This window comes from Pituophis catenifer, unplaced genomic scaffold (genome assembly GCF_029215685.1).
Source record: "Pituophis catenifer annectens isolate HBS135680 unplaced genomic scaffold, rPitCat1.0.hap2 SCAF_1, whole genome shotgun sequence".
NCBI classification, from domain to species: domain Eukaryota; kingdom Metazoa; phylum Chordata; class Lepidosauria; order Squamata; family Colubridae; genus Pituophis; species Pituophis catenifer.
In genome coordinates, this window is record NW_027256881.1 from 133071953 (window position 1) to 133097638 (window position 25686).

The following is a 25686-nucleotide window of genomic DNA, read 5'->3' on the forward strand; positions in this document are numbered from 1 at the left end:
CACACCAGCCAGCTGCTCTCTTCCGGGTTCCGTCATGTGCATTTATGCTGGACCAGCTGGCTGGCATGCATGCACGCGTTGGAACCGGAAGAGAGCAGCTGGCTGGTGCGCATGTGCAATGGACCAGCTGGCCAGCATGCATTCACGCAACGGAACCCAGAAGAACAGCTGGCACTTGCCCACAGTGGGCTCTGTATGCCACCTCTAGCACACGTGCCATAGGTTCACCATCACGGGAATATATAATGTATATATGTGTGTTATGTATGGGTATGGGTATATATATACTTTCTTTTGAAAGCAGGCAACAGAATTTCATTTTTAATGTGGGCCAGTGTACTCACAGTAAAAAAATGATAGTAAAGGTTATCTTACCTTACCTTATCAACTATTAATCTTAACCCTCCTGACCGCCGCTAAATTGTTTTGGAGTAGGTGTGTCAAACTGGTGGCCCGCGGGCCGGATACATCACACACAGGCCACACCCACCCCAGCTCCACAAAGGCAAAAAATGTTGCGATACATCATGTGACATCACATGATGCAATCGAGTTTGACACCCGTGTTTTGGAGGATCAGATGAACACGCTGTTCATTTGACTGATAAATATATAGTGTAGAAAGTTAGTGCTCGTCCCTCTTGGAAGAATGAAATATTTTAGGAAATATTAAAAAGGCAGAATATTGTATTTTCCCTAAAGAAAAAACATGTTTCTAAAGACAGAAACTTAGAGCTTCAGCTCTCTACCCCCAGCAGATATGTGTTGCCCGTTCAGAAGGACTGGGCCAGCCTATCTACAAAACAAAAGAACGTCAGCTCCAGGATGATCGGATTATCTTTCAGGGCAAAGCCATTCAGGCACGATAGAAACTGCACAACAAAGCCCCTTCATTGCATCAGTCCAAGCTTCAACCAAGCTTGACTCAGATAACCTACAAAATCAGCTATGACCCTTGCATAGCCCCATGGGAGTCTGACAGCAACCAATAGAATACATGTCCTTGCCACAGGAACAGGAAGCTCAAGGGCAAGGCCCAAGAGAGGGTATAAATAACCCTCACTCTCCACTCCATGTGTTCAACTGCACTATGACCATATGCTTGATGGTTCTGCTCCATTAAATCATCTTTCCAATCAGCCACCATGTTTCCAGTGTCTTTCTCCCCACTTGGAACTGAACCAGATGGATATTTCTTCCAACAACAGAAAACGGTTAAAAGATAACCACACACTCTGTAATTCTTACTGCTGTTCAGAACTTGCTTGGATTCCCAAATACCCCAATGCACACAAAAACATGCACCCCACCCGCCCCTAATATCAGCCTATCTATCTTGGAAGGGGGAGGGCAGATTCCCATAGTGCAGTGTTTCTCAACCTCAGAGACTTTAAGCCTTGTGGAGTCCCAGAATTTCCCAGCTAGCATGGCTGGCTAGGGAATTCTGGGAGTTGAAGTCCACATGGCTTAAAGTTGCTGAGGTTGAAAATCACTGCTGTAATTTATGCATTTTTTTGTGATTAAAATTATAAAACCCAGGGGGGGAAAAGGGGTAGCTGCATTTCACATTCTGATTTAGGCAGTTAGAACTACTTGCATTAAAATATAAACCAAAAATATTTCTCATGCTTTTATAACAGTAAAAAAACTATTAGCTGCTATCCAGCTAATGCTGGGAGCAGCTGATGGGAATTACAAGTCAGCAACAAACTGTCACAGACTGTCCAGACCTGCAGCTTAATATAAATGTAATAAACACAAATGTATGAATTATCTCTTTAATTACCGCTTTAAGCTTTTCTGGGGGGAGGGGGGTAGTTCAACAATGTTCAGCATTAATTGATTGAATATTAATTGAAATGTTCAAACCTAACTTCACTATGATCCTTATAATCGCTAGTAATTTTATTTACTCTTAAATAGCGTGGTAATGTTTGAAATACAGCGTTTTAAACTGTTTTTGATAACCATGTACAGCTGCCAGGCACAAATTTAGACCAAAGCCACAGTTTCTATATATAGATTTAGTACTGTACACCACTGAGGAAAAAATAGCTGAAAAGGCTTTGTAAGTTGCAGTTCTCTTAATCTCTATTTTTATTGCACTAACCATAATCACATTCAACTCCAGTGGGACTAAAATGCGCCCAGCATTCTTCCATTTCATGCATGTAGATTTCTTGCATAACTGCACTCCCCCCCTTCCCCCCAATACCACAGAAGTGATTATGGAGCTTCATTCCGTAGCAGTTTAGTAAAAATTGCCCTTCTTCAGATACAATGTTGTTTAAATAAAGCCTGAAAGTCCACACCCAAACCGCATCACCTTCATGACTTAAAACCTCAGAGCAATCACTAGGCACAGATGCAAGCATTCCAATTAATACTTTTTTAGTAAGTTCCTTTGTAAAGTAAAAGATATAGAAGAAACAAAAGTTAGAAAAAGAGAAAGAAAAGCAAAGAGAGAAAGAAAAGTAACGACTTTGCCTTTCTTCAGTGCAATAGATTACAAAAATAATACATCAATAGATTACAAAAACAATACAACATCAACATTTTGCTTTACATTTCACAACATTTCAAGGCATAATGACAAAATAATTTTAAACGTGAAAACCTACAGCCATGTGAAAAAGTAAGTGCGTTCTCTTTGAGTTCTGTGGTTTCACGTATCAAGACATAGTAAAAATCATCTGACCCTTAGCAGTTCTTAAAAGTAGGCAAATAAACCTTGGATGAACAACCATGTCATCATTCATTGAACAACAACAACAAAAAGCCAAAATGGAGAAGCCGTGTGTGAAAATCTTAGCACATCTTTACTGCTTCCATAAGTATGAAGAAGCTTGTCAGATATTGCCTGCATATAATGCACCAGAGACTAGAAGGGGTTAAGTCTTTACAGACATCACATGTGACTATATCAGCCAATGAACTCTCTTATTGGACTCTTACCTAGAAACCATTTGGATATCTTTTTTTTTCTCTCTCTCTCATCGATCTCTCAGCGAGACAACATGTGAACTTCTCTCTCCTCTCAACATCTGAGTCATACAGTTAGGGTAAAAATGTAACAGGACACCCTGTTCATTATCGTATGCATGTATATATTTGTAAATAATAAAAACAACCTTTTGAACCTGAAGCTGTATTGACCAAATAACTTCCTCATAGAACCAAATGAGCACGACCGTCAATATATATCTGATAAGGCTAAGTAGCCAACAGGTGCTGCTAATCAAGCACTCTTGATCAACTGATCATCAGCAAGTATGACTACCTCTTTAAAAGTCAAAGTTTTAGGCATTTGCTGGGCTCCAGCGTTGAAGTGTGTGTTAACACAATGCCAAAGAATAAAGACATCAGCCATAATCTTAGAGAAGCTATTGTTAGTGCCTTGGAAGGGTTATAAGGCCATTTCCAAACAATTCAAAGCCCCTCATTCTAGAGTGAGGAAGATCATTCACAAGTGGAAAGCATTCAGCACAGCTGCCAATCTTCCTAGCAATGGAAATCTCAGCAAAGTCACCCTAAGGTCAGACTGTGCAATGCTCAGAGAAATTGCAAAAATTCCAAGAGTTACATCTCAGACTCTACAGGCCTCATGTTATACGTTAAAAGTTCATGACAGTACAATTAGAAAAATTAGACTGAACAGGTATGGTTTGTTTGGAAGGGTTGCCAGGAGAAAGCCTCTTCTCTATAAAAAGAGCATGGCAGCATGACTTAGGTGTGCAAAGTTGCATCCAAACAAATGTAATATGTGTTTTACTTCTAGGCAAGGAAAACCAAAGGTACAAGTGCAGATTAGGTGAAATCTGGTTCTAAAACAGTAACTGTTTAAATTAGCAATTTTATGATGTTTGTGTGTCTATATTTTTCTTGACTGTACACCGCCTTGAGTCCTACGGGAGAAAGGCGGTATAGAAATATAATAAATAAACAAACAAACAAACAAACAAACAAACAAACAAACAAACTGTGAGAGGGGCCTTGGAGTCCTAGTGGATGATCACTTAAATATGAGCCAGCAATATGCGGCAGCAACCAAAAAAGCTAGTACAATCCTTGGTTATATAAACAAAGGCATAGAATCAAAATCACATGAATAATTAGTACCGCTCTATAGATCCTTAGTAAGATCATACTTGGAATACTGCATCCAGTTTTTGTCACCACATTACAAAAAAGATGTCGAGACTTTGGAAAAATTGCAAAGAAGAGCAACTAAGACAATTAAAGGCCTGGATACAAAAATGTATGAAGAATGGTTGCGGGAATTGGGAATGGGTAGTCTAGAGAAAAGAAGGACTAAGGGTGACATGATAGCAGTATTCCTATATTTGAAGGGCTGCCTCAAAGATAAGGGGGTCAACTTATTTTCCAAAGCATCAGAAGGCAAGACAAGAAACAATGGATGGAAACTAATCAAGGAGAGAAGCAACCTGGGATTAAGGAGAAACTTCCTAAGAGTGAGGACAATTAACCAGCGGAACAGCTGGCCTTCAGAGGTTGTGAGTGTTTCATCACTGGAGGTTTTTAAGAAAAAACTGGACAGTCACCTGTCTGAAATAGTATAGTGTCTGCTGCTTGAGCAGAGGGCTGGACTAGAAGACCTCCAAAGTCCCTTCCAGTTCTATTCTGATTGATAGAAATCATAAGATTTCTGGAACACTGTTCTTTGAATAGACAGGACCAAAGTAGAGATGTTTGGTCATAATGTTCAATGCTACATATGATGAAAACAAAACACAGCGTATCAGCACAAACATCTTCTACCAACCATCAAGCATGGTGATGAAGAGGTGATGATTTGGACTTGTTTTGCAGCCACAGGACTTGGGCTCTTGCAGTCATTGAGTCAACCATGAACTCTTCTGTATATCAAAATGTTATAGAGTCAAATGTGAGGTCACCTGTCCGACAGCTAAAGCGTGGCTGACATTGTGTCATGCAAGAGGACAATGATCCCAAGCCCACCAGCAAATCTACAACTGAATGGCTGAAAAAGAATCAAGGTTTTGCAATGACCCAGTCAAAGTCCACACCTCAACTCATCTAAAATGCTGTGGTGGGACCGCAGGAAAGCTGCGCATAAACAAATATCCACAAACCTCAATGAACTGAAGCAATTGTTGTAAAGAAGAGTGGGCCAAAATTCCTCCACAGCAATGTGAGAGACTGATAATGCCATACAGAAAATGATTACTTCAAATTATTGCTTCCAAAGATGATTCTGCAAGCTATTGAATCATAAGGTGTACTTTGTTTTTCCTCCATTTTGGCTTTCTTTTTGTAAAATAAATGATGACTTAGTGTAATATGTCATGTGTTGTTGTTCACCTGAGGTTGTATTTACCTACTTTTAAGAACTGCTAAGGACCAGATGATTCTTACTATGTCATGATACATAAAACTACAGAACTCACAGAGAATGTACCTATTTTTTCACATGACTAATAAATTCAGTTTCATTTTTCCCCCCGTTTCAAGCAAGAAGTCCAGAAGCAATTATGAATGCAAGCATTCTGAACGCTATTCCACTACCACATCCAGTGATGTGCCAATGTTACAATGATACATACTATTCACCTGTAATTTTGGAAATCGGCAAATGAATGTATTTTGGTCTTATAGAATTATGAGGCACAGGAATTCTGGGAGCTGTAGCCACAAGAATTGACGAGAGTTCCAGTTCTAATTTAACACTAACACTTCCATAGAGACAGAAAGTTCTTAACACTACCAGTCAAAAGGCATATATAAGTAGTCCTCAACTTACAACTACAATTGAGACTGGAACTTCCATTGCTAAATACTGTATGGCAGTTAAGTGAATTGTGCTCAATTTTATGACCTATTTTGCCATGGTTGTTAAGTGAATCATCCTAGTTATTAAGTTATATCGTCTGCCTTCCCCCTGATTTTGCTTGTTGGAAGTCAGCTGGGAAGACCATAAATGGTGAACATGTGATCCTGGAATGCTGTAATTGTCATAAATACTTGCTGGTTGCTAAGTACTCAAATTTTGGTCACATGACCTGGAGATGCTGTATAGTTGTTAAATGCTAGGACCGGTCATAAGTCTCTTTTTTGTGTGCCATTATAATTTTGAACCATTGCTAAATAAAGCGTTGTAAATCGGACTACAGGTAGTCCCAAAGGTGCTTTTTCAGGAGGCTACTGGACTTCCTTGAGGAGAAGCGAAATGTCTTCAAAAGAAAAACAAAGTCTATTTGCCTCCTGAAAAAGCATGGGACATGGCCTGGATGACTGAGAAACTCTGCAGATAGACTGCAGGTACCGTACAGATATTCAGGTTCCTTATTTTAAAGATCAAGTAAAGATTTTTTTCTCATTTAACATTCTGTCTTATATACAGAGCAGTGGTGAAATCCAATTTTTTTTACTACCGGTTTTGTGGGCGTGGCTTGGTGTGGTGTGGTGTGGCTTGGTGGGCGTGGCAGGGGAAGGATACTGCAAAATCCCCATTCCCTCCCCACTCCTGGGGCCGGCCAGAGGTGGTATTTGCTGGTTCTCCGAACTGCTTAAAATTTCCGCTACTGGTTCTCCAGAACCTGTCAGAACCTGCTGGATTTCATCCCTGATACAGAGGTGTCTGAAGGGCACAATGCTTTCATCAAAAGTGAGGACAGTGGCAGCACGCTGTCCCGACACAAGCTTCACTCCTTTGGTATGTGTGACATCACAATGGACATACTATATGAAGGAGGCAATCTGTATCCAAAGGAAGAGCTTCTGCCATTTCTCTCTCCCGTCCATCCCTGCCCCCTCTTGACACCCTCTGTATAGTCCATTGATCACACTGCGGCCAATTTCAAATGCCCACATTGGAGGGCGACTTTGAAGACTAATAATGATGAATCCTGTTATAAAACTAACTACGATACACTCAGATGGCTACCATTAAAAAGTATTCCTCCAGCCCTTGAAAGGGCAGGAACGTAAATTGCCCTGATCACTGAGTTTTAATTTATCTCAGTCAGGAGCAACAACTGTTGGTTGTCTTTGTACTTTGGATGTGGGACAATGTAGAGAAAATGATGGCTGAGTGTTAAATTTTACAGTTCAGCTATGCCTCGTCTTTTAGCATTTGCCCATTTTAGGTTACAACTGAATGCTCTGGTTAAAGATTGGGACGGTCTGAATTAGTAAAAAGGAAGAGAGAAGTGTTAGAAGAATACAGGAAAATAAGCGATCCATCCTTTCCTTTACATTTTCCAATGAAAATTCTCTTAAAATCCTATGGCTGAGCCAGGACCATACATTTTTCTCCCAAAGACAAGGGATTGGTTCAGAAGGAAGTGCTTTTATTTCCCTTTGCATGGCCAGTCTAGAGAAAAAAAAGGACTGGGGGGGGGCATGATAGCAGTATTCAAGTATTTGAGGGGCTGCTACGAAGAGGAGGGGAGGTGTCAACTTATTTTCCAAAGCACCAGAAGAGGAGACAAGAAACAATGGATGAAAACTAACCAAGGAGAGAAGTAACCTGGAATTAAGGAGAAACTTCCTAAGAGTGAGGACAATTAACCAGCGGAAGTGGCTTACCTTCCAACTTGTAGATGCTTCATCACTGGAGGTTTTTTTAAAGAAAGACTGGAGAGCCAGCCACTAGTCTGAAATGGTATATAAAGTCTCCTGCTTGAGCAGTGGGCTGGACCAGGGGTGAAATCCAGCAGGTTCTGACAGGTTTTGGAGAACCGTTAGCGGAAATTTTGAGTAGTTTGGAGAACTGGCGAATATCACCTCTGGCTGGCCCCAGAGTAGGGTGGGAATGGAGATTTTGTAATATCCTTCCCCCTAGGAGTGGGGAGGGAATGGGGATTTTGCAGTATCCTTCCCCTGGAGTGGGGTGGGAATGGAGATTTTGCAGTATCCTTCCCCTGCCATGCCCACCAAGCCACGCCCACAGAACCGGTGGTAAAAAAAATTGGATTTCACCACCGGGCTGGACTAGAAGACCTCCAAGGTCCTTCCCAGTTCTATTCTGATTGATAGATCGCTCGCGGACTGCTAAGCATCCAAAGCAGCCCGCAAAAGCGACTCGATCATCAATGCCCAATCGCCACCCAAGCCTGAAGTCCGGCAATAGCGATCCGGAACCTGAGATTGCCTGAGGGGGAAGGCTCTGTCCTTTGTGTCTTGCGCCCCGCGAGCCGGCAGGGGGCGCGCGGGGGGCATCCGCGGCGCACCCAATTTAGCGGTCGCTTCAAAGCAGCCCCGCTCCGGCTTGCAAAGCCACAGAAGCTTAATGGCGCCCTTGTGCTCAGATTAGCTATTCCCTTTCCCTCCTCCCTCCCTCCCTCCCTCCTCTCCCCCCCCCAACCTTCTTCCTTCCTCAAGGGACAGAAGGAAGGAGGGGGGGCCCAAGGCGAGCAGAAAGCAGCCGGCCGCCGCGGCGAGGGAAGCGCGCAGAACCAGCAGCGGCAGCAGAATGCGCGAGGCGCCCACACCCGGGCCAGGCTGCTCGCGCCCCTGAGGAGCGGGGCGGCACACAGCGCGCGGTCCATGCAAGCCCCGGCGGGAGCTGCAGAGCCCAGGAGGCGCCCGCTAGGCAGAAGCGGCCGAGGCGGCGGGCTTTTCTCTTTCCGAGTTCGGCGGCGGCGGCGGCAGCAGCAGCAGCAGCAGCAGCAGCAGCAGGAAGAGGAGGAGGAGGAGAAGAAGGGTGAGGCGTTCGCCGGGCTCGTTGGAGCTCCTTGCGGGCGGCATCCCTCGGGCGCTTCCTCTGGGTAGGCCGCCCTCTTCTCCGGCGCGGCGGGCTGAAGGGGTTTGCGCGGCCGGCGATGAGATGGAGCGCTCGCCCCGACCGGGCGCGGCGTCGATTTAAAAAGGCGGCCGCCGCGTTATATGAGACGAGCTTCGCTCAAGCTGTCATCCGTTGAGCGGGCTCGCATCTTACAAGGACGCCCGTAAACATGAGGTCGCTGGAGGAGTCTTAGCGGCGTAGTAGAAGGGCAGCCCCGCTAACCTGGACCCCGGGGGCGTCTTATTTGGAGGCGGTGGGGAGTTTGCCCAGTCCTTTATTTTGTTAGGGGGATGGAGAACGGCCATCCTCCCCAAACTCCCGCTGAAGGGCCTTATTGGCGCTTGTCAGCAGCATTTTCCTTTGAGGCTTCTATATTTATGGGGGGGAAAAAGGAAAAAAAATGATGGAGAAGGTGCTACAGCTAACATTTGCTGAATTCCCTGAGGAAAGCAACTTCCCTGGAATTGAGAGAGACTTGCTCCCAAATTAGTGCCAAGATCACAGATGCCCAGAATCGGGCATTTGGGATTGCTTGCACAGTTTGGGCCGCGCTACGTATCAGAACTAAATAAGTTAGTTACGAAAGAACTTTATTATAGAATGGGGTGGTGTGTCCATTCTCACTCTGTGTACAGGCATGTACGTGTACATGCTTAAAATTGGGACCGGCATATCCATCGCTAGGCCGCTGAGAGAGACATTGGTTGACTGCGGCTTGCGATTTTTATTGCTGGCTTCTCCATTGTCTTCTCTGCTTGTCACAAGTCAGCAGTGATGCGTGCAAATGGCAGTTAATGTGACTGTGGGATCTGTGACGGTCATAAATGTGTGCCAGTTGTGATGGGCCTGAATCTTACGTAACTTTGGGGCCCCTGGGATGGTTGTAAATGTGAGGACCGGTTTTAATGTTACTTTTTCAGCACTGTTGTAACTTAAAACGGTTGCTAAACAGGAGAGTTGTTAAGTGAGGACTATTTGTATTAGTACATATGTACACATAGACACTTTAATGCCATTTTGGACCTTTTTTCTTGCAATTAATGCATAACTCCATTTGGCTTGCATAACTCTTGGCTGCCATCCTAATATCATGTTTTTTTTAATTAAACATTTTTCAACCCATTTTTAGAATGAGCAATGGAGGTGAGTAGAGACAACATGATGATGGAGCATACTACTGCCAGCATTTACACCATCCTTTAATTCTTAGACTGTTTTGGCACCTCTTTGCTGGGAAGAATCAGCAAGAGCAATCTCCTAACTTAATCCTCTCTACCAACAGATTTTCTGTAGGTAGAAAAAAAGATACTAGGTTTGATAAATCTTGGTTATACTTGATTGCTTGGGGAGAGCTAATGGAATAGAAAAGGAAAAAATATTTAATTAGCTTTTAAGACACTGAGATTGGAGTAAGAGTTATAATGGCAGGAAACCTCCCCTTGTAGATTTTCCGACTTGCTAATGTTGATAATATTTTGTCATTCATGTTGGCTGGGGTTGTTTAATATATCTAGAAGGCACCAAGTTGCAGAAGTATAATCTTTAATCTTACTTATATAAGCAATGTCTTCATATGCAGAAATAAGAAAAACCAAGTCCTTCCAGTTCATACTGATGGAGGAAATGGAAGTTTTGACTTTTGTGGCTAAGATTGAGAAGCACTGCTCTAGATCCTCTGTCAGTATCCTTCACATTGATCATATTGGTGTACTATTCAGAGTTAAGATTAACTAGAGGCCACCAGTTCCTATTCCCTGACTTCTGGTTAAAAGAGAGCTTGGAGTGGGTGTGGACGGGTGGATGGATGGATGAAATAAAGGTGAACATGGAGCCTCAGGAATGCTTCTTCCCACTAGAAATCTTCAGTTGTAGTGGCAGAAGCAGCTGTCAGTTTCTGGCAAGACAAGTTGAAGGGGTGGAGAAAAAAAAATGATCAACCTACATGGCTGTATAAGGAGGGATCATTTAGTAAAAGTTGTCTGGATTCATAAATTCCACTATCAGAGTTTGATTTATGCCATGCCTCTTTAAAGAAAGTGTGACTCTAGTTCCGTGAAATCATATGTGCTTTGGGAGGATATTTTCCATCTTTTTTTTTCTTTTCTTCTTATAAATGCTTTTAAAAATTTCTGTGATGATAGAGATGGTTAAGTTAGAATCTTTTCCCCTCCTACTTTTCTCTATCGGTTATTTGAATTAACTGGGTGGTGATTGCCCAACTTCTAATCTGCTCCCAAAGTTTGTTCCTGCAATGATGGTTGAAGATGATAATAATCTAAATTTAGCCTAGAAAGAATCTTGGGAGGAACTGTATACTACATCCTGCTCCTTTCCGGCTATTAAATATGTGGCAGTGCCTTAAAAATTCTTGAAAACCTTTGGGTCCTCTAATGCAAAGATTAACTAACCTCTACTCCCTCTAATTCTTCAGCATGAATAGACTCATACATATTTTAAAGGCAGCTTTGCTGAAACAGCTTGCAGGAACCCACTCAAATCAAGCAAGGAGATATTCATGGTTGGCTGCAGGGAAACTGGAAGAAGATAGTTAAGAAGAGAATATCTGGGGAAAAAAATCCATCTTCAGTTACGCTTTGATGGTATCAGTGCTGAGCCTGCAGATTTGGTTATGTAGGTTTCTTCATATGAAATGTTCAGTAGTAAAAATCACAAGACCAAATTTGAGAGACAAAAGTATGTTTTAAATGGCACTTGGAACTGACAGGCTGTGATTTAAATGAGGTTAAAGTATGCTAACTGTATGCTGGAGTAAAGTCTACATATTACTTCATGTTTGAACTACATGAGACTTGGAGGCTTAATGTCTGAGTAGCTATGCTTGGTAAACTAGGCTTCAACCTTAAGCAAACTTTCTTGGGGATCAATTTCATAGAAATGAAAGAGACATGTTACTAAGTAAACTGGCATAATGTTGTACTGTTAGTTGAATGGCTTATCCTGAAGAACACATCCTTTGCTTTTAAATGCTTTCTTCATTTGGTGAAATATAACAACAACATAAATATATAAAAACAAACACACAACAACCAAACTAAGAATAAAAATAATACAATAATGATACTACAATAATACACATGTGTGCATGCATATACATATATAAAACCATGGTTAAAATGAACTAAGTATAAATCATTATTTAAATGATCCATATAATATTAATATAGAACAAACTCAGACCTTTAATATATTGTTAAAACTAGGCCATATAGAAACATATTGTTCTATCTTCCTACTGTTTACAATATAAAGACCTTTCAAGACTTTATAAGCCACATAGGACAGAGTGTGTGAAAACTCTTTTAGATGTTGCCCTTTAATCTGCATTTGTCAATATTACTGCAGTATTACTCCTGGCACTAACAAAATGAAACGCATTGTGTGAAAGTCTGGTGGTCTCGCCTCCCAGAAGCTCTCTATCCTCTCTAGCTCTACTGCTTGCTTTGGGTGCAGCATTAGTGCTGCCACTATCTATTTTCCTAGGTATGACTTTACCTGATGTCACCCCTTCCAACTCTAATCCTCACAGTATGTATTTCCCCCTTAGAAAAGAGGGAAAAATAATAAAAGGGGAATTCTTTAGCACAAGCATTTCCTGGCCTTGTAGCATTGAAGCACGTGATTATGAAACCCAACCCTTATCCCATGTAGGATGAGACAAAAATCACAAACTTCATTTAAAACAAAAAGGGAAAGGGAGAATATGGTGGCTCCTTTTTAACTTTTAAGTTGTTGGATGTGGTAGAAGGGCTAAGAATACAAAACGGTTCAAAACACAGACATCTGAAAGGAATATCCAATTAAAAATAATATGCGGGAGAACATAAAACTCTTAGTAGTTCAAAGGATGATAGATCTGCCACTAATATAAAAGCAACTCTGACACGAAAAGGTGCCAGTTTGCATAGAAAGATGGCTTGTAAAGGATCAATAGGAAGGAACATTGGTAAAAAGCAACATTATGCATTATTTCTAGCTCATCTAAAAAAATGTTACCTGTGCTGTAGGAAGACTTCATGCCTGCAAGTAGGGTTCTTGCTTCCTTTTATGAACATTTTTCCCCAAGCTTCTCCATCCAGTTTTTTACTGACGCTTTATTTTTAACAGAGACTAAAGAGATTCCTTTCCTTTTCCCAACCTCAGCATATAGCTTCTGGTTCCTTTTCTCCTGGGATTCTCCATTGGTCTTTTCAAAGGCAAAATCTTTTCCTCCTTAGCAGAAAGTTCCTGACTTTGCATGTGACCCAGAACAGCAGTCTGTTCCTTATGCTAATGTAGATTCCGTATCTTAGATCAGGGGTCCCCAATCCCCGGTACGTGGACTGGTATCAGTCCACAGCATACCAGCAAACCAGTCCATGGGAACAAGCAAAGCCCCATCTGTGGGATGCAGGCAGGATGGAAAACTACACCCCCTCGGGTCTGCAGAAAAATTTTTCTCCATGGAATCGGTCCTGGTGCCCAAAAGATTGGGGACCACTGTCTTAGATGAATGAAAGTGAAATTCAGAAATGTGTCTGGTTGGTAGTTAAAGTGGCATGACTGCTTTCCATCTAATTCACCACCCTTCCTTTGGGTCTTTTTTCACCTTAATTTATATATAGCCTGCATTTGATCAATGTTTTGGGCAGTGGTGAAATCCAATTTTTTTTACTACCACTTCTGTGGGTGTGGCTTGGTGGGTGTATCTTGATGGGCGTGGCAGGGGAAGGATACTGCAAAATTCCCATTCCCTCCCCAATCCTGGGGGAAGGATATTGTAAAATCTCCATTTCCACCCCACTCTCGGGCCACCCAGAGGTGGTATTTGCTGGTTCTCCGAACTGCTCAAAATTTCTGTTACCAGTTCTCCAGAATCTGTCAGAACCTGCTGGATCTCACCCTGGTTTTGGGTTACCCCAAGCTGTTTTTTAAAATCCAGTTTTATTATAACTCTCTTTTATTCCAACAAACTTTTATCTTTATGACTCTCCCATTTGGAGTTTGAAGCCTTAATATTCTTTAAAAATTCTTCCTCCAGTTCTCCGCTGTTCTCTTAGTAGCACTAAGTCATAGGCTTATTATATAGGAACCATTTCCCATTTTTGCTGCTGAAAGTAGTTAGATTTCTTCCTTTTCCTTTGTTACAAATGTGAAGGTGCACTGCTGGAAATATTTACAGCACAATAGAGCTAAATCTCTGCAAGAAGGAAATTATAGAGAATTGCCTGGGCTCCTTTGAGATACAGAGATTACTACAGCGACTCTCTGAAAAATATTGAGATATTTATATATTGCAGTGTGGGAGATGAAACAATTCTTAGATATAAGACATCCTGTAATCTGATAGAAGAACGTCTAGTCCTTTTTGGCAGATTCTTTTGCTTTTAATAGCTGCCTGAAAGGCAGCTTTTTTTCAGTTTTAGGCATGGGAGCAAACCTATGGATGAAGCTCCATCTGCTTCATTTCTGCATGCCAGGTAGGCGGTGAGGGCACAGGAGTCTGGCAGGAAAAAAAGTTAGCAATCTTAGTTGGAAAAAAAAACCCCAATAATTGCTCTTCACATGGCTGCTGATTCACTAACTATTTATAGTGTATAGTTTATCCCTCCCGCCTTTTTTATTTTAAAGTGGGACTGTGGGCTTGGTAAATTATATCTTCTGATTTAGTGCACTAAGCCACAAATGCACACTTTGTACTTTTGAATGGCAAGAGGCCCTCATATCCTCAAGTATCTGTCTCCATAATGAAGTTCCATGTTGGGACCACATCTGGCCATCTAATTACATTGAAACTGCTGACATAAAATGTGGAGTTGGAGTAAAAAAAACAAAAAAACCTCAGATGGCAAATTGTACGAGAAGCTCTTCACTGCAAATATCTAGCACTCAGTTCCCCACAAACAAATACACCAGCAAGCCAATGAGGAACGAAGGAATGAGTAAGAAAAATGAGATGGAGGGATAGGGCCAAGGTTTCTCCACACTTAGCACCACACATGTTTCAGGTGTTCTTCTGTATACAGCTTCATCTTGGATCTTAGATTAGTTAATTGGTGATCGTAGTGTTGCTTTTCTACGTCCTGTGCTTATCCCATATACACACCCCGGTGGGAGAGGAGAAAGAGATTGCTGCTCCTTGAAAGAGTATGGCAGAAGCAGACCAGGTTTAGGGCAAGTTCATGCGACTCTTGAAAATATCCAGTGAAAATGTCATCCGACACTGGTCTCATTTTTTGCAACTGAGTGTAAGGTGTAGGCCAGTGCTGTCTGGAGTATCTCATTAAAAAGAGAACACTGCCATAATATTGCAAGGCTTCAGGTGTATTCAGATACAACATTAACATCAGATGCATGTGTGATTTAACGTATTTTGGGACAGGGATGGATAGGGCACAGACTACTGTGGTCCAGGCCTTTTGAGATCCCACTGCTGAAACCTGGCTGCAGAACTAATAATTTTCAATGGTTATAATTTTTTTCCCCTGAAGTCAGAAATAAGTGAATTGAGTGAACCACCTGTATTTTTTTTACCTATTATTAAGATTATGAAAAACACAGACACAGGTAGTTCTTGATGTACCACTAGTCGTCTAGCAACTGTTCGAAATTACAATGGACCCAAACAAAGGTACTTACGATTCAAATTCAAACTTCCAACGCCTTCACCACATCTGGTGATTGCATTTTTGGTGCTTGCCATTTAGCCTGCCTTCAAGGCCGTTTGCATAAGCGTGCCACGATTATATCTCCATGATTTATAATGTATTTTGCTGGAAACTGACATTTACTTCCAATTTCCAGCAAAGTGAATTCCCAGGCAATGGGTTTGTTTAATGACCGTGGCGTTCTCCTAACGACCATGGATTTGCTTAATGACCATGGTGATTTGTTGAAGAACCGCCACAAAAGTCGTAAAATCGGGCATGGTTACGTGATAACAACCAACATGACTTGCAACCATAATTCTGGGCCCAAATATGTCATAAATTGAGGACTATCTGTATGGGGGCTTTTTTTCTAGGCTTGGAGGATGCTGCTCCCATTTTCACCTGTTCATCCTCCAAAGGATTGTCTCCTTCCAGCGACATCATCATGTCGCCAGATGTCCTCCTGCTTCCATTAGAAAGGTCAAAAGGCTTCAACCCAACTTTAAGAGAAAAATATCTCATGAAGGCAGACTCTTGATGTCTGCCCCCAGGGTGAAAACTGCTGGTGGTAGTAACTTATAGCTGTCTGCCTCGGTTATGCAAACTAAGGTGTAAGAATTCCCTGCATGTGGCAGTATGTTGAAAGGCTGAAGAGAAATCCTTTTTTGCAGCGTAAGCTTGTAGATAGCGTCCCTCTTCCTTTGAGTTCTGAAACGGGATATTTGTTTGAGGTTTATGTTGTACCTTTTTTTGAAATTTTGCAACTGATTATCCATTTGTCTCAGATTGCTCTATGAGCTGAATTTAATTCTGTGTGATATAAAACAGCCATCTATCTTTGTTTCAGCTATCTATGCTTCCAGATTGATTATTATGTGCGAAGGCCAGGCTCTTGCAACGCAGGAGGGAGGGCAGATTTATGCTTCTGAATACACTGATGTACTGTTTTACTATTGCTGCTATATTGTTCCAAGCGGAATAAATTTTGTATCTTCTGGCAGCTTTGGGCTTTTTCCTTTACAAGGGAATACTTTGAAGTACCTTTTCAAAAAATACTTTGCACCACCATGTATCTAAGATGTTCTTGGATTGTCCTAAAATAAGTGCTTCAAATAGTATTCCTTGTCAGATCCTACAGTACAGAAAACTGTAGTATAATTCTCAATAGTTTTTTAAAATAGGAATACAGTATAACCAGGCTTTTTTTTTTCTATTTAGGTTCTTCGGTGCAGTTTGTTCTGGGCATCTTTAGAACAAGCATAACCACAAATGGCATCACTATACCATTAAACATCACTAATTTTTGCCTCACATAAGATTTGTTTCCTTATATAATCACTGTGCTGTTCTCCACAAAGGATTTTAAAGGAAGGAAAAGGCGGTGACATTAGCAACTCTACTGAATTTTGAGGAGTGATATCAGAATGTTGCATCTGTTTCAGGTCTGGACTTTTGGGGAATGAGAATTCCAGCCTGATTTGAACTTTAAAAATTAAATCATGTTTGATAACAAGGACCAGATGGCACAGCTTTGGAAACATAGGAGGGTATGTGCTACAAACAGAAAGCTATTTTCCAAAACTGAGGTTTTGCATTTTGTCTTTGCTCCAACTTTATAAATGTTATATGTGCTGGAGCTTCCTGAACTGAAGCTGGAAAATTCTCATATGAAGCTTGTTCCACACATGATTTACATATATCTCTTAATTTTTCTTTGAATCTCTGGTAAGATGGCCACTAATTCTGTGAACTCATTCCATTGAAAATCAGCTTACAGGTAGTCCAGTAGACTTACAGTCATTCATTTAGCGACTGTTTGAAGTTACAACGGCGCTGAAAAAAGTGATTTATAACAGTGGTGAAATCTAAAATTTGTTACTACCGGTTCTGTGGGCGTGGCTTGGTGGGGGGGTTATGTGACTGGGTGGGCATGGCCAATTTTTTTTTTTTACTTTTAAAACCATTTTTTCTACAACCTCTTCGGCGAAGAGGTTGTAAAAAAAATGCTTTCAAAAGGCTCTGACGATCCCAGCTGAGTTGCCTGATCAGCAGAGGGTTTTTAAAAAACCCTCTGATGATCAGGCAACTCAGCTGGGATCGTCAGAGCCATTTAAAAGAAAAAAAGCCTCTGATGATCGCGCAGCTCAGCTGGGCATGGGGGGTGGGGAGGGATTTTTGCTACCGGTTCTCCGAACCACCTGCCTCCATCGCTACCGGATCGGATGATCCGGTCCAAACCGGGAGCATTTCATCCTTGATTTATAATCAGTCCTCAGAACCATCACAGCATTGTCAAGGTCACATGATCTGAATTTAGGCACTTGACAAGTGGAATGTATTTACAACTGATGCAATGTCCCAGGATCATGTGAAAGCCATTTGTGACCTTCCCAGCTGGCTTTCAACAAGCAGAGTCAATGGGGGGAAGCCTGATTCTCTTAATGACCTCATGATTCACTTAACAACCATGGCAAAAAGGTCATAAAATCAGATGCAACTCACTTAACAGCCACCTTGTTTAGCAATAGAAATTCTGGTCCCAAATATGGCTGTAAATCAAGGATTACTCATATTAGTGATGATCAGACTTTCTTGCCTTCTACAATGGGATTCTGGTACATTGAAGCCGCCTCAAATGGGGCTCCTTCAAGTTTAACTCTCAAAATTCCCCACTGAAAGATATCAAGATTGGAAAAGGCTGATAGAAGCAATAATATGATTACTGCTTCTATTGAGATACTAAATGCTGAATATACATGGTTGAACCAGTCTTCTGATGCATGTATGGCCCCTTTTCCCGTTTTGTTCTCCATGGGTGTTGGGAAAGTATGTGGGGGCAAATGAAGAAACGTGATGATGTCTTACAAATCTATAAATGTGGCATTTATGTGACGATGTGAATTTGGCATCACCTTGGTTTCTGCTGATGCCACTGCTTCTCTTCATTACTTGGCTGCAACAATATATATGTATTTGATTATTTCTTTAATGAAAGGCACCGGCCAATACATTTTAATTTTTTTTAGTCAGGACATTCTGGTTCTTCTTCAGTGTATGGATTTGGAAAACTTTGGTTAGACTGCTCTGTCCTTTATAATCACAGTGCCAGGAACTATCGGGATTAGATCCAGAAATTCTTGGCTCTGTGCAAACAAACTTGTGTGGTAAGCCTCAGAGCTGTAATGTGAATTACTTTTCCCAGGAAAATGAATTTCTTTCAGGCCATGCATAGACCCTGCCCTTCTTGGGCATTCCCAGACTGGCAAAGCTGTTAAGAGGCTGGAAATTTGACTGAGGAATAGTAATTTATTTGGCCTGGTCATAAGAAATTATAGATAAATCTCCCTTTTTTAGTTTTGGCATAGACCCCAATATAATCTGCTCTGTTCCCAAGCTGTCATTATTTGACCTATTCATGTCTTGGTTCCTGGCACTTGAATGTCTTCTGAGAGTTGCCTGTGATTCAGCATTAGTGCACAACGGGGGACGGCGTAATTTGAGAATCATTATTTAAGAAGAGGGAACGGCGTTTGCCTAGTGCTTCGTATGGGAAAGCAAGCAGGCCGAACTATTCAGCTTTCAGTCCCTTTCAAGGTTACTTTTGTATACAGCAGGGCTGGGGAACTATGGCCCCTTTATGACTTGTGGACTTCAACTCCCAGAATTCCTGAGAATTCTGGGAGTTGAAGTCCACAAGTCATAAAGGGGCCATAGTTTCCCACTCTGGAATACAGAAAGAGTGTCCTCATCAATGCTTTCTTTTTCTTTCTTTCTTTTTTTTTTGCACATCTTAATTTCCAGAGCCACTCATGTTGCCCAAACAAGCCATACAGAGGAGGTAGTGCTGCATGTTCCATCCATGTTGCAATCAGTCCAGGTAGGCTCGATGTGTGGTGTCCAGGTGTTGTCCCTTTTCCTAACATTCTCCTTGACTGAGTATTATTTGTCTCTGGGTGACTCCTGGCCAAGTCCCTGCGGTTTTATTAACAAGGTTTTTCAGAAGTGGTTTGCCACTGCTTCCAATCTAGGGCTGACGGGGAGTGACTGGCCCAAGATCATTCAGCTGGCTTCATGCCTAAGATGACAATTCACAATCTCCCAGTTTTTAGCCTGGTGCCTTAACCACTACACAAAACTCTCTCTCCTTGATTATTATTTATATCATTTATTAGTGACAATTATTTGTATCATTTATTAGTGACAGTTATTTATGTCCTAACTTTCAGGATAATAACCCTCCCCTGATGGCTTACAAACATTGGAAGCAATTGTAAATAAAGGCACTGTAAATAGAATTATATTTACCAAATAGGGAGCAAAGTAAACATTGCTGTGTTGATAATATATAGTGCACATGTAATTGCTTGATAATATAATTGCACCACAAGTCACAAAGCTCCCCTTGTAATGTAAGTTCTAAAAGTGTTATTCTCCACTCATGATTTGCAATGTGACGTGGTTATTTGCCTGGCAGCACTAAATGAAGTTTCCAGAGGAGGGGAAGCTTTATCACTGGAATAAAAGATGGAGAAAATGGTATGCCATCAATGCCCTTGAAGAATGGGCTACAACTCAGGAACTGCTTATTTAGTGAATTATGACTGTCTGTCTCTGAAAACAGCACTTCTTTATTTTTATTTACTTCTCTTTCCCCCGCCCAATCCCCAGAATCTACTCCTCGATTTACAGCCAGTTCCTTAGCAGCTATTTGAAGTTACAGCGGACTTCTCCAGAACTACTTATGACCTAGTGTTGGAGTTTTGATAGCTGCCTCTCTTCCCATACTCCATGATCATGTGATCACATTTTGGGTGCTTGGCATTTATGGAAGTTTGCAGTGTACCATAGTCACATGACTGTGACAGTGTTTTTTTGTTTTTTGTTTTTACTGGAAACCAACACTTAGCAACCACCACAAAAAAAGGTGGTAAAATTATGTGCTATCATGTGACGGCCTGCTTAATGAAAGGTACAACCTACAGCTATAATTCCGAACTCAATGATGGTTGTAAGTCAGGGACTACCTGTGCTAGAGTGGGCAGCTGTAACAAACTTTAATAAATAATGCCTTTTCTTCTCCCTGTTTCTGTTGGAAGAAGGGAAGGGGATGTCTGTCAGCTGGCCGGTGCGCATGTGTGCCCCAGAAACCGGAAGATCATCTTCCCAGCACGCACAAGTGTACCAGGTGGCTGCTCTTACCTCATATCCGGTACTCCCACGCATATGAAAACCAGCTGGCTGGTGTGCTGGAACCCGGAAGAGCAACGGGTGATGATTTGCGTGCCCGGAGAGATGGCTTTGTGTGCCACTTCCAGCATACGTGCCATAGGTTCACCATCACGGTTCTAAGTGATACATTCTATTTTTTACCTGCAGTTATTAATTCAATTAATATAATTCTTTTTGTCCTGGTGCTGCCCTTTTTTAGAGAGTGGTGTTTGACAGTTATACACACACTTACATATTTGTTGAGAGATGAGAAATCTCAAAGAATTGATTTTATCTGCCACTGGCAATTGGGCTTGCTATAGATATTTCTAGCAATCTTTCTTTAATATTTTAAAGCAAATACATTTCTAGGCTCTTTCTTACAGGGCATTTGTTGGTAATGTTACTGTGGAAAAGGAAGAGAGTCCAAATGAACAGATTTCTGAGCTGGCTTTTGCCTACTTGCCCTTCCTCTTCTCTTGTGAGAGCAACCTGTCTCCAATAAATTCAGGGAGGGGCCAGGCTGATGGAATATAAGGTATACCAACTCCCAGATTATTGGGAAAAGATAGAAGCTGTATCCTGTCAACCAAAGCTTCTCTTCTTGCAGGTTTCAAGTATGGAGCCATGATGGCGCAGTGGTCACAATGCAGTATTGCAGGCTAATTCTGCTGACTGCTGATTGCCAGCAGTTTGGCAGTTCAATCTTGACTGGCTCAAGGTTGACTCAGCCTTCCATCCTTCTGAGATCGGTAAAATGAGGACCCCAGCATATGGGGGCAATATGCTAACTCTATAAACCACTTAGGACTATAAAGCACTATGAAGAGGTATATATAAGTCTAAGTGCTATTGCTACTGCTATTAGGAACTGTGACTCAACTGGGCCTGTACCCTCCCAGAAACCTGGGACCAAAGCTTTAGCCATGAGCACATCAGCCTAATCATAGTTATTGTAAATCAACACCTCATTAACTCTCCCACCCTGCTACTGCGGACATCAAACCTTCCTCATGCTGAGAATGCATCACAGTCTTCTCTTGTAACTCTAGGGATAGAGAAAGGAATAAACAGATAGAATATGGAAGCATTCTTTATTATGGTCAGAGTTTTTTTTAGGTAGTAGGGAAATAAGCACACCTTGTCTCTCCACTAGCCCACAAGATGTGAAATTTGCACATTTACACAATTTGCACATTTTCTGCCATGTCTAGAATACTTTCCTAGCCTATGTTGAAATGCCAAATTTCTGTGTTAGTTGTTCAGAGGAATGGGAAAAACAAAAGGAGATACACATCAGTTACCATATTTTTCAGAGTATAAGACGCACTGGACTATAAGACACACCTACCTTTTTTGGTGAGGAAAAAAAATAAAAAGAAATCTGCCTCTGCCTCCCAGCAATTTTGCCTCGTTGCAGCAAACAGCCTGCTTTACTTTCATTTTTGTTTTCAGCATAGCTTGATTAGCACAAGGAGAAAAAAATTTGCTCCAGCAATTTACCTCCTTGCAGCAAGCAGCAGAGGCCTGTGCAAATCAGCTGAGAGCAAAACAGCTGAGAGTCGGGAGGCAGATCCAATCAACTTGTGCTAATTAGGCTGTGCTGAAGCTGAAAGGAGCTGTTTTTTCTCGCTGTTTGCTGCAAGGAGGTAACTGCTGGGAGGCAGAGGCCAAAGGGTGGGGGCCACTGGGTGGGCGGGGCTACATTTGGTGTATAAGACGCACCTAAATTTTCACCCCCTTTTAAGAGAGAAAAAGGTGCGTCTTATACTCTGAAAAATACGGTAGGCTAACAGAGATTATAGAGACATTGCTTTCTTTGCTTTCAGATGTTATAAAGGAGGGGAAAATATGAGTCAGGAATATCTTACACTTTCAGTTGCAGTAATTCCTCCACATTTCCGGTGGAAATTTGGCATGTCAACACCATTTAGGAAAGCATTCCAAACATGGTAGTAAATGTGCAAAGAAATACTACGGGAATTTCCATTTTATAGTTTTCATGCAACTATCTTTCTTTGTATCAACTCTTCTGGCCAGCATGAGTAATTCTTCTAAGTATTTTAGACCTAATGTGTTCAAATATTTTAAAATATGACATTTTGCTGTGTGTGATCTTTTATCCAGTAGGGCTGTTCCTTATTACCATGGGATGAATGGATTCTGAAGTGTCCTGGAACATTTTATTAAGCTAGATGCTGATGACATGTTTCAGTGAGAGCAGACCAAAAAACCTTGTGTTTAGTCACATGTCTGGCACAAAAAGATACACTCCCTATCAGACTGCTTTTGTGCTATGCAAAACTTTTAAATATAATTTGGTTTCAATGAAAATATAAAATCTGACAAGAGATTTTGATCACCAACTGAGAACTGTGGTGGTCAGCTCCTGTGACTATTGGTAAGGGAAAATGTCATTAGCATAATTTGCCAGGAGTGTAATATTTTAAGAACAAAATAGCCATGTTACAAAGTAAACAGAATCAGGGTCACGGTTAGAGCAGGCCATGTTTTACTTCTACATATTTACATTACATTTTTCAATCCTACTTATTTGCGTGGTGAATTATTGCTTTACTGAAATATCCCTGTATTGGTACTTGTTATTCAAATCAGGGGAAAAGCACTCATCACTGGTTGGCTCTAAACACAGAGCAGATCTTAAATCTCCCAATCTGAAGAAGCAAAATCTGGAGGTCAAGAGCTAGTCAGCACCTTGTGTCTGACATTACAGCTAAGTGAGAACAATTGTCGACTCACTCTGGGTCATGAGGAAACCCATAGAAAATTAATTTACTCTAATCTATGTGAGATTTTAACCAAAGAGTTTGAGAGGGCTGGGGTATCTCTTAAGAATTAATTGAGGTTATAAGTGCTGCATTGCCAAGCCTTGTTACACATGATTTTCAGTTTGATTTCTCACTTTGTCATGCAGAGTTTTGATTTTTGGTGGTATTTGGTACTATCGACCATATTTTTTGGGGTTGTATTTTTATTATATTTTTTGTTTTGTAGAGAAAAGAAATTTTAAAAACTGTCATAAAGTGCGCACACACAAAAAGGAAAAAGATATTACATTCAGAAATGATTATTTACCCCTAAGCACACTATTAACTCTTGGCTAAATGGAATAATATTGATCAGTCTATTACATCGATAGACAGCTAGTTCATAAACTGGTGGTGATCCAGGACTATAAATCTGGGACCTATCTTTCCAACAATCTTTTGTTGTTGTTTCTCCCTCCCTGGTTGATAATTGCATCATTTTTCATACAGTGATAAATCCCAAGTTTGGGATATATAATTTAGAAGTGCAGTCACATTCATCTTGCTTAATTTACATTTCCAACGTAATAATTAATCATTCTTTTAAAACATTTTCAGTCCAAAATGTCCAATAAAAGTAAAAAACAGCAACCCTTTACTGAATGTTTTTTAAGAATTCATCTTATGTTCATAAGACATATACTTAATAATGTTTAGGAACTTTGGCTACTAATATATTAATATATGACTATTCTGTCTTTTTATTCCAGTGTTCTTACAAACAATTAATTTCTAGTCTGGTGCATTACTTTAAAATAGTTGCTTATTTAAAAATACTGTACAGTTAGAATAATCCAGAATACATTCTAAAACTGACAGTTTGGGACTTTTAAACACCATTAATGCATCTAAACCAAATCGTGAAATCAGGAGATGTTTTGATGTAATACAGTAAGATTTCACAATTCTAGGCATTCCAAAATCCTTATGCAATAGCTCTTAGTAGTTTAAAAAACTTAACCAATTATGAGCTGTTCTAAAGTTTAATAACTAAACTTGCCTACAATTTCAAAACAGAGAGAAAAGATTTACTTGCAATTTTTAAATTACAATTATCCCTGAGTACATTTGTCGGAGTTGAAATGGTTTCTCTCCCTGTTTTCCAAACGTGCCTGGAAGCCTTTAATGTATAAAATATAATAGAACGATGGCTAAATACAAAGCCATTCCCCACTTTGCTTTAAGATGCACTAGATAATATGTTTCTAATTGTGTATATAATGGGTTTTTAAAAACATTTGTTCCAAAGAGAAAAGAAAAATTAAAAGCCCTAGCCACCATAGGCCATGTTATTTTTCTGGGCCGCTTTGCAATAATTTTCTATTAGGATGTTAGTCCATAAAGTGATGCTGAATGTGAGGTCTGTGACGTCCATCTTATGGATTCTGTAGAATTTTGTTCTAGTCTGTGTGCTGGTAAGGTCATTTGGATTGTGCTGGTGGATCTCTTCTTCCAGGTATTCCTAAAGTGTTGGTAAAAAGGTAAAGATTCCTCTGTTTGAAACTGATTCTTGACAAATGGTACGTAGTTTGTAGTTTGTATGTAGTTTTCATAGCAATAGAATGGGGTACCTTTTGCCATTCTATCGCCATCCATTTTGGTTTGTTTGTTTTTTAAATCTCAATATAGCCAACAGTGTTTGGTCCCCTTGCAAGTACTTATCAGGGCCATCCATGTTTAGTTCCGATATAAATTAAGGTAAATGATCCACTTTCTGAGAGATATTAGCAACATAAGAAGCCTCTTCAAGGTCAGCCTCTCCTGCTGGGAGATTGGAAAGGCTTCCTCTCTGTTTGCACTTAGCACTTCAGATTTTGCTTTCTGCTCTAGCATTTGAGTTTCACTAAACAAGTCATCCCTCACATACTTAATTTAGGAATGACAATTGTGTAAAAAAGTCATTTTGGGTTTTGTTCAACTCCAGATCATGGACATGTTCAAATGCAGTTTTGTTGGCAAAAGTAGTTTGCCATTGCTTTTCCTTGGGGATGACTTTTGATGTCCTAGAGTAGCCCAAAAATACCTTGGTAATTTCCCATCTGAGTACTAACAGGCTTGCCCCTGCTTAGCTTCCAAGACCACACAAGTTTATCCAAGAAATTGCCCCTTGATTTGGTTACAATAAATGCAGTCATTCTATTGGTTGTGCTCCACAGATTCTATTTTCCCCTTTGCCATGATTTCTATGCTATGGAAAATGATTTACTTTCATTTCATTTCATATATGAGTGTTCAT

At 40.8% G+C, this 25686-nt stretch overlaps 1 protein-coding gene across 1 annotated transcript in view; it reads left to right on the top strand.

Annotated features, from left to right (window-relative positions):
• Positions 1-8468: 8468 nt before the first annotated feature.
• RNF144A (ring finger protein 144A) overlaps positions 8469-25686 on the top strand; it is a 62490-nt gene continuing 45272 nt past the window's right edge. The window contains exon 1 of the mRNA XM_070955254.1: positions 8469-8686. Within this exon, the coding sequence (XP_070811355.1) occupies positions 8530-8686 (157 nt within the window). The 5' untranslated portion in view covers positions 8469-8529. The remainder of the gene's footprint in view (positions 8687-25686) is intronic.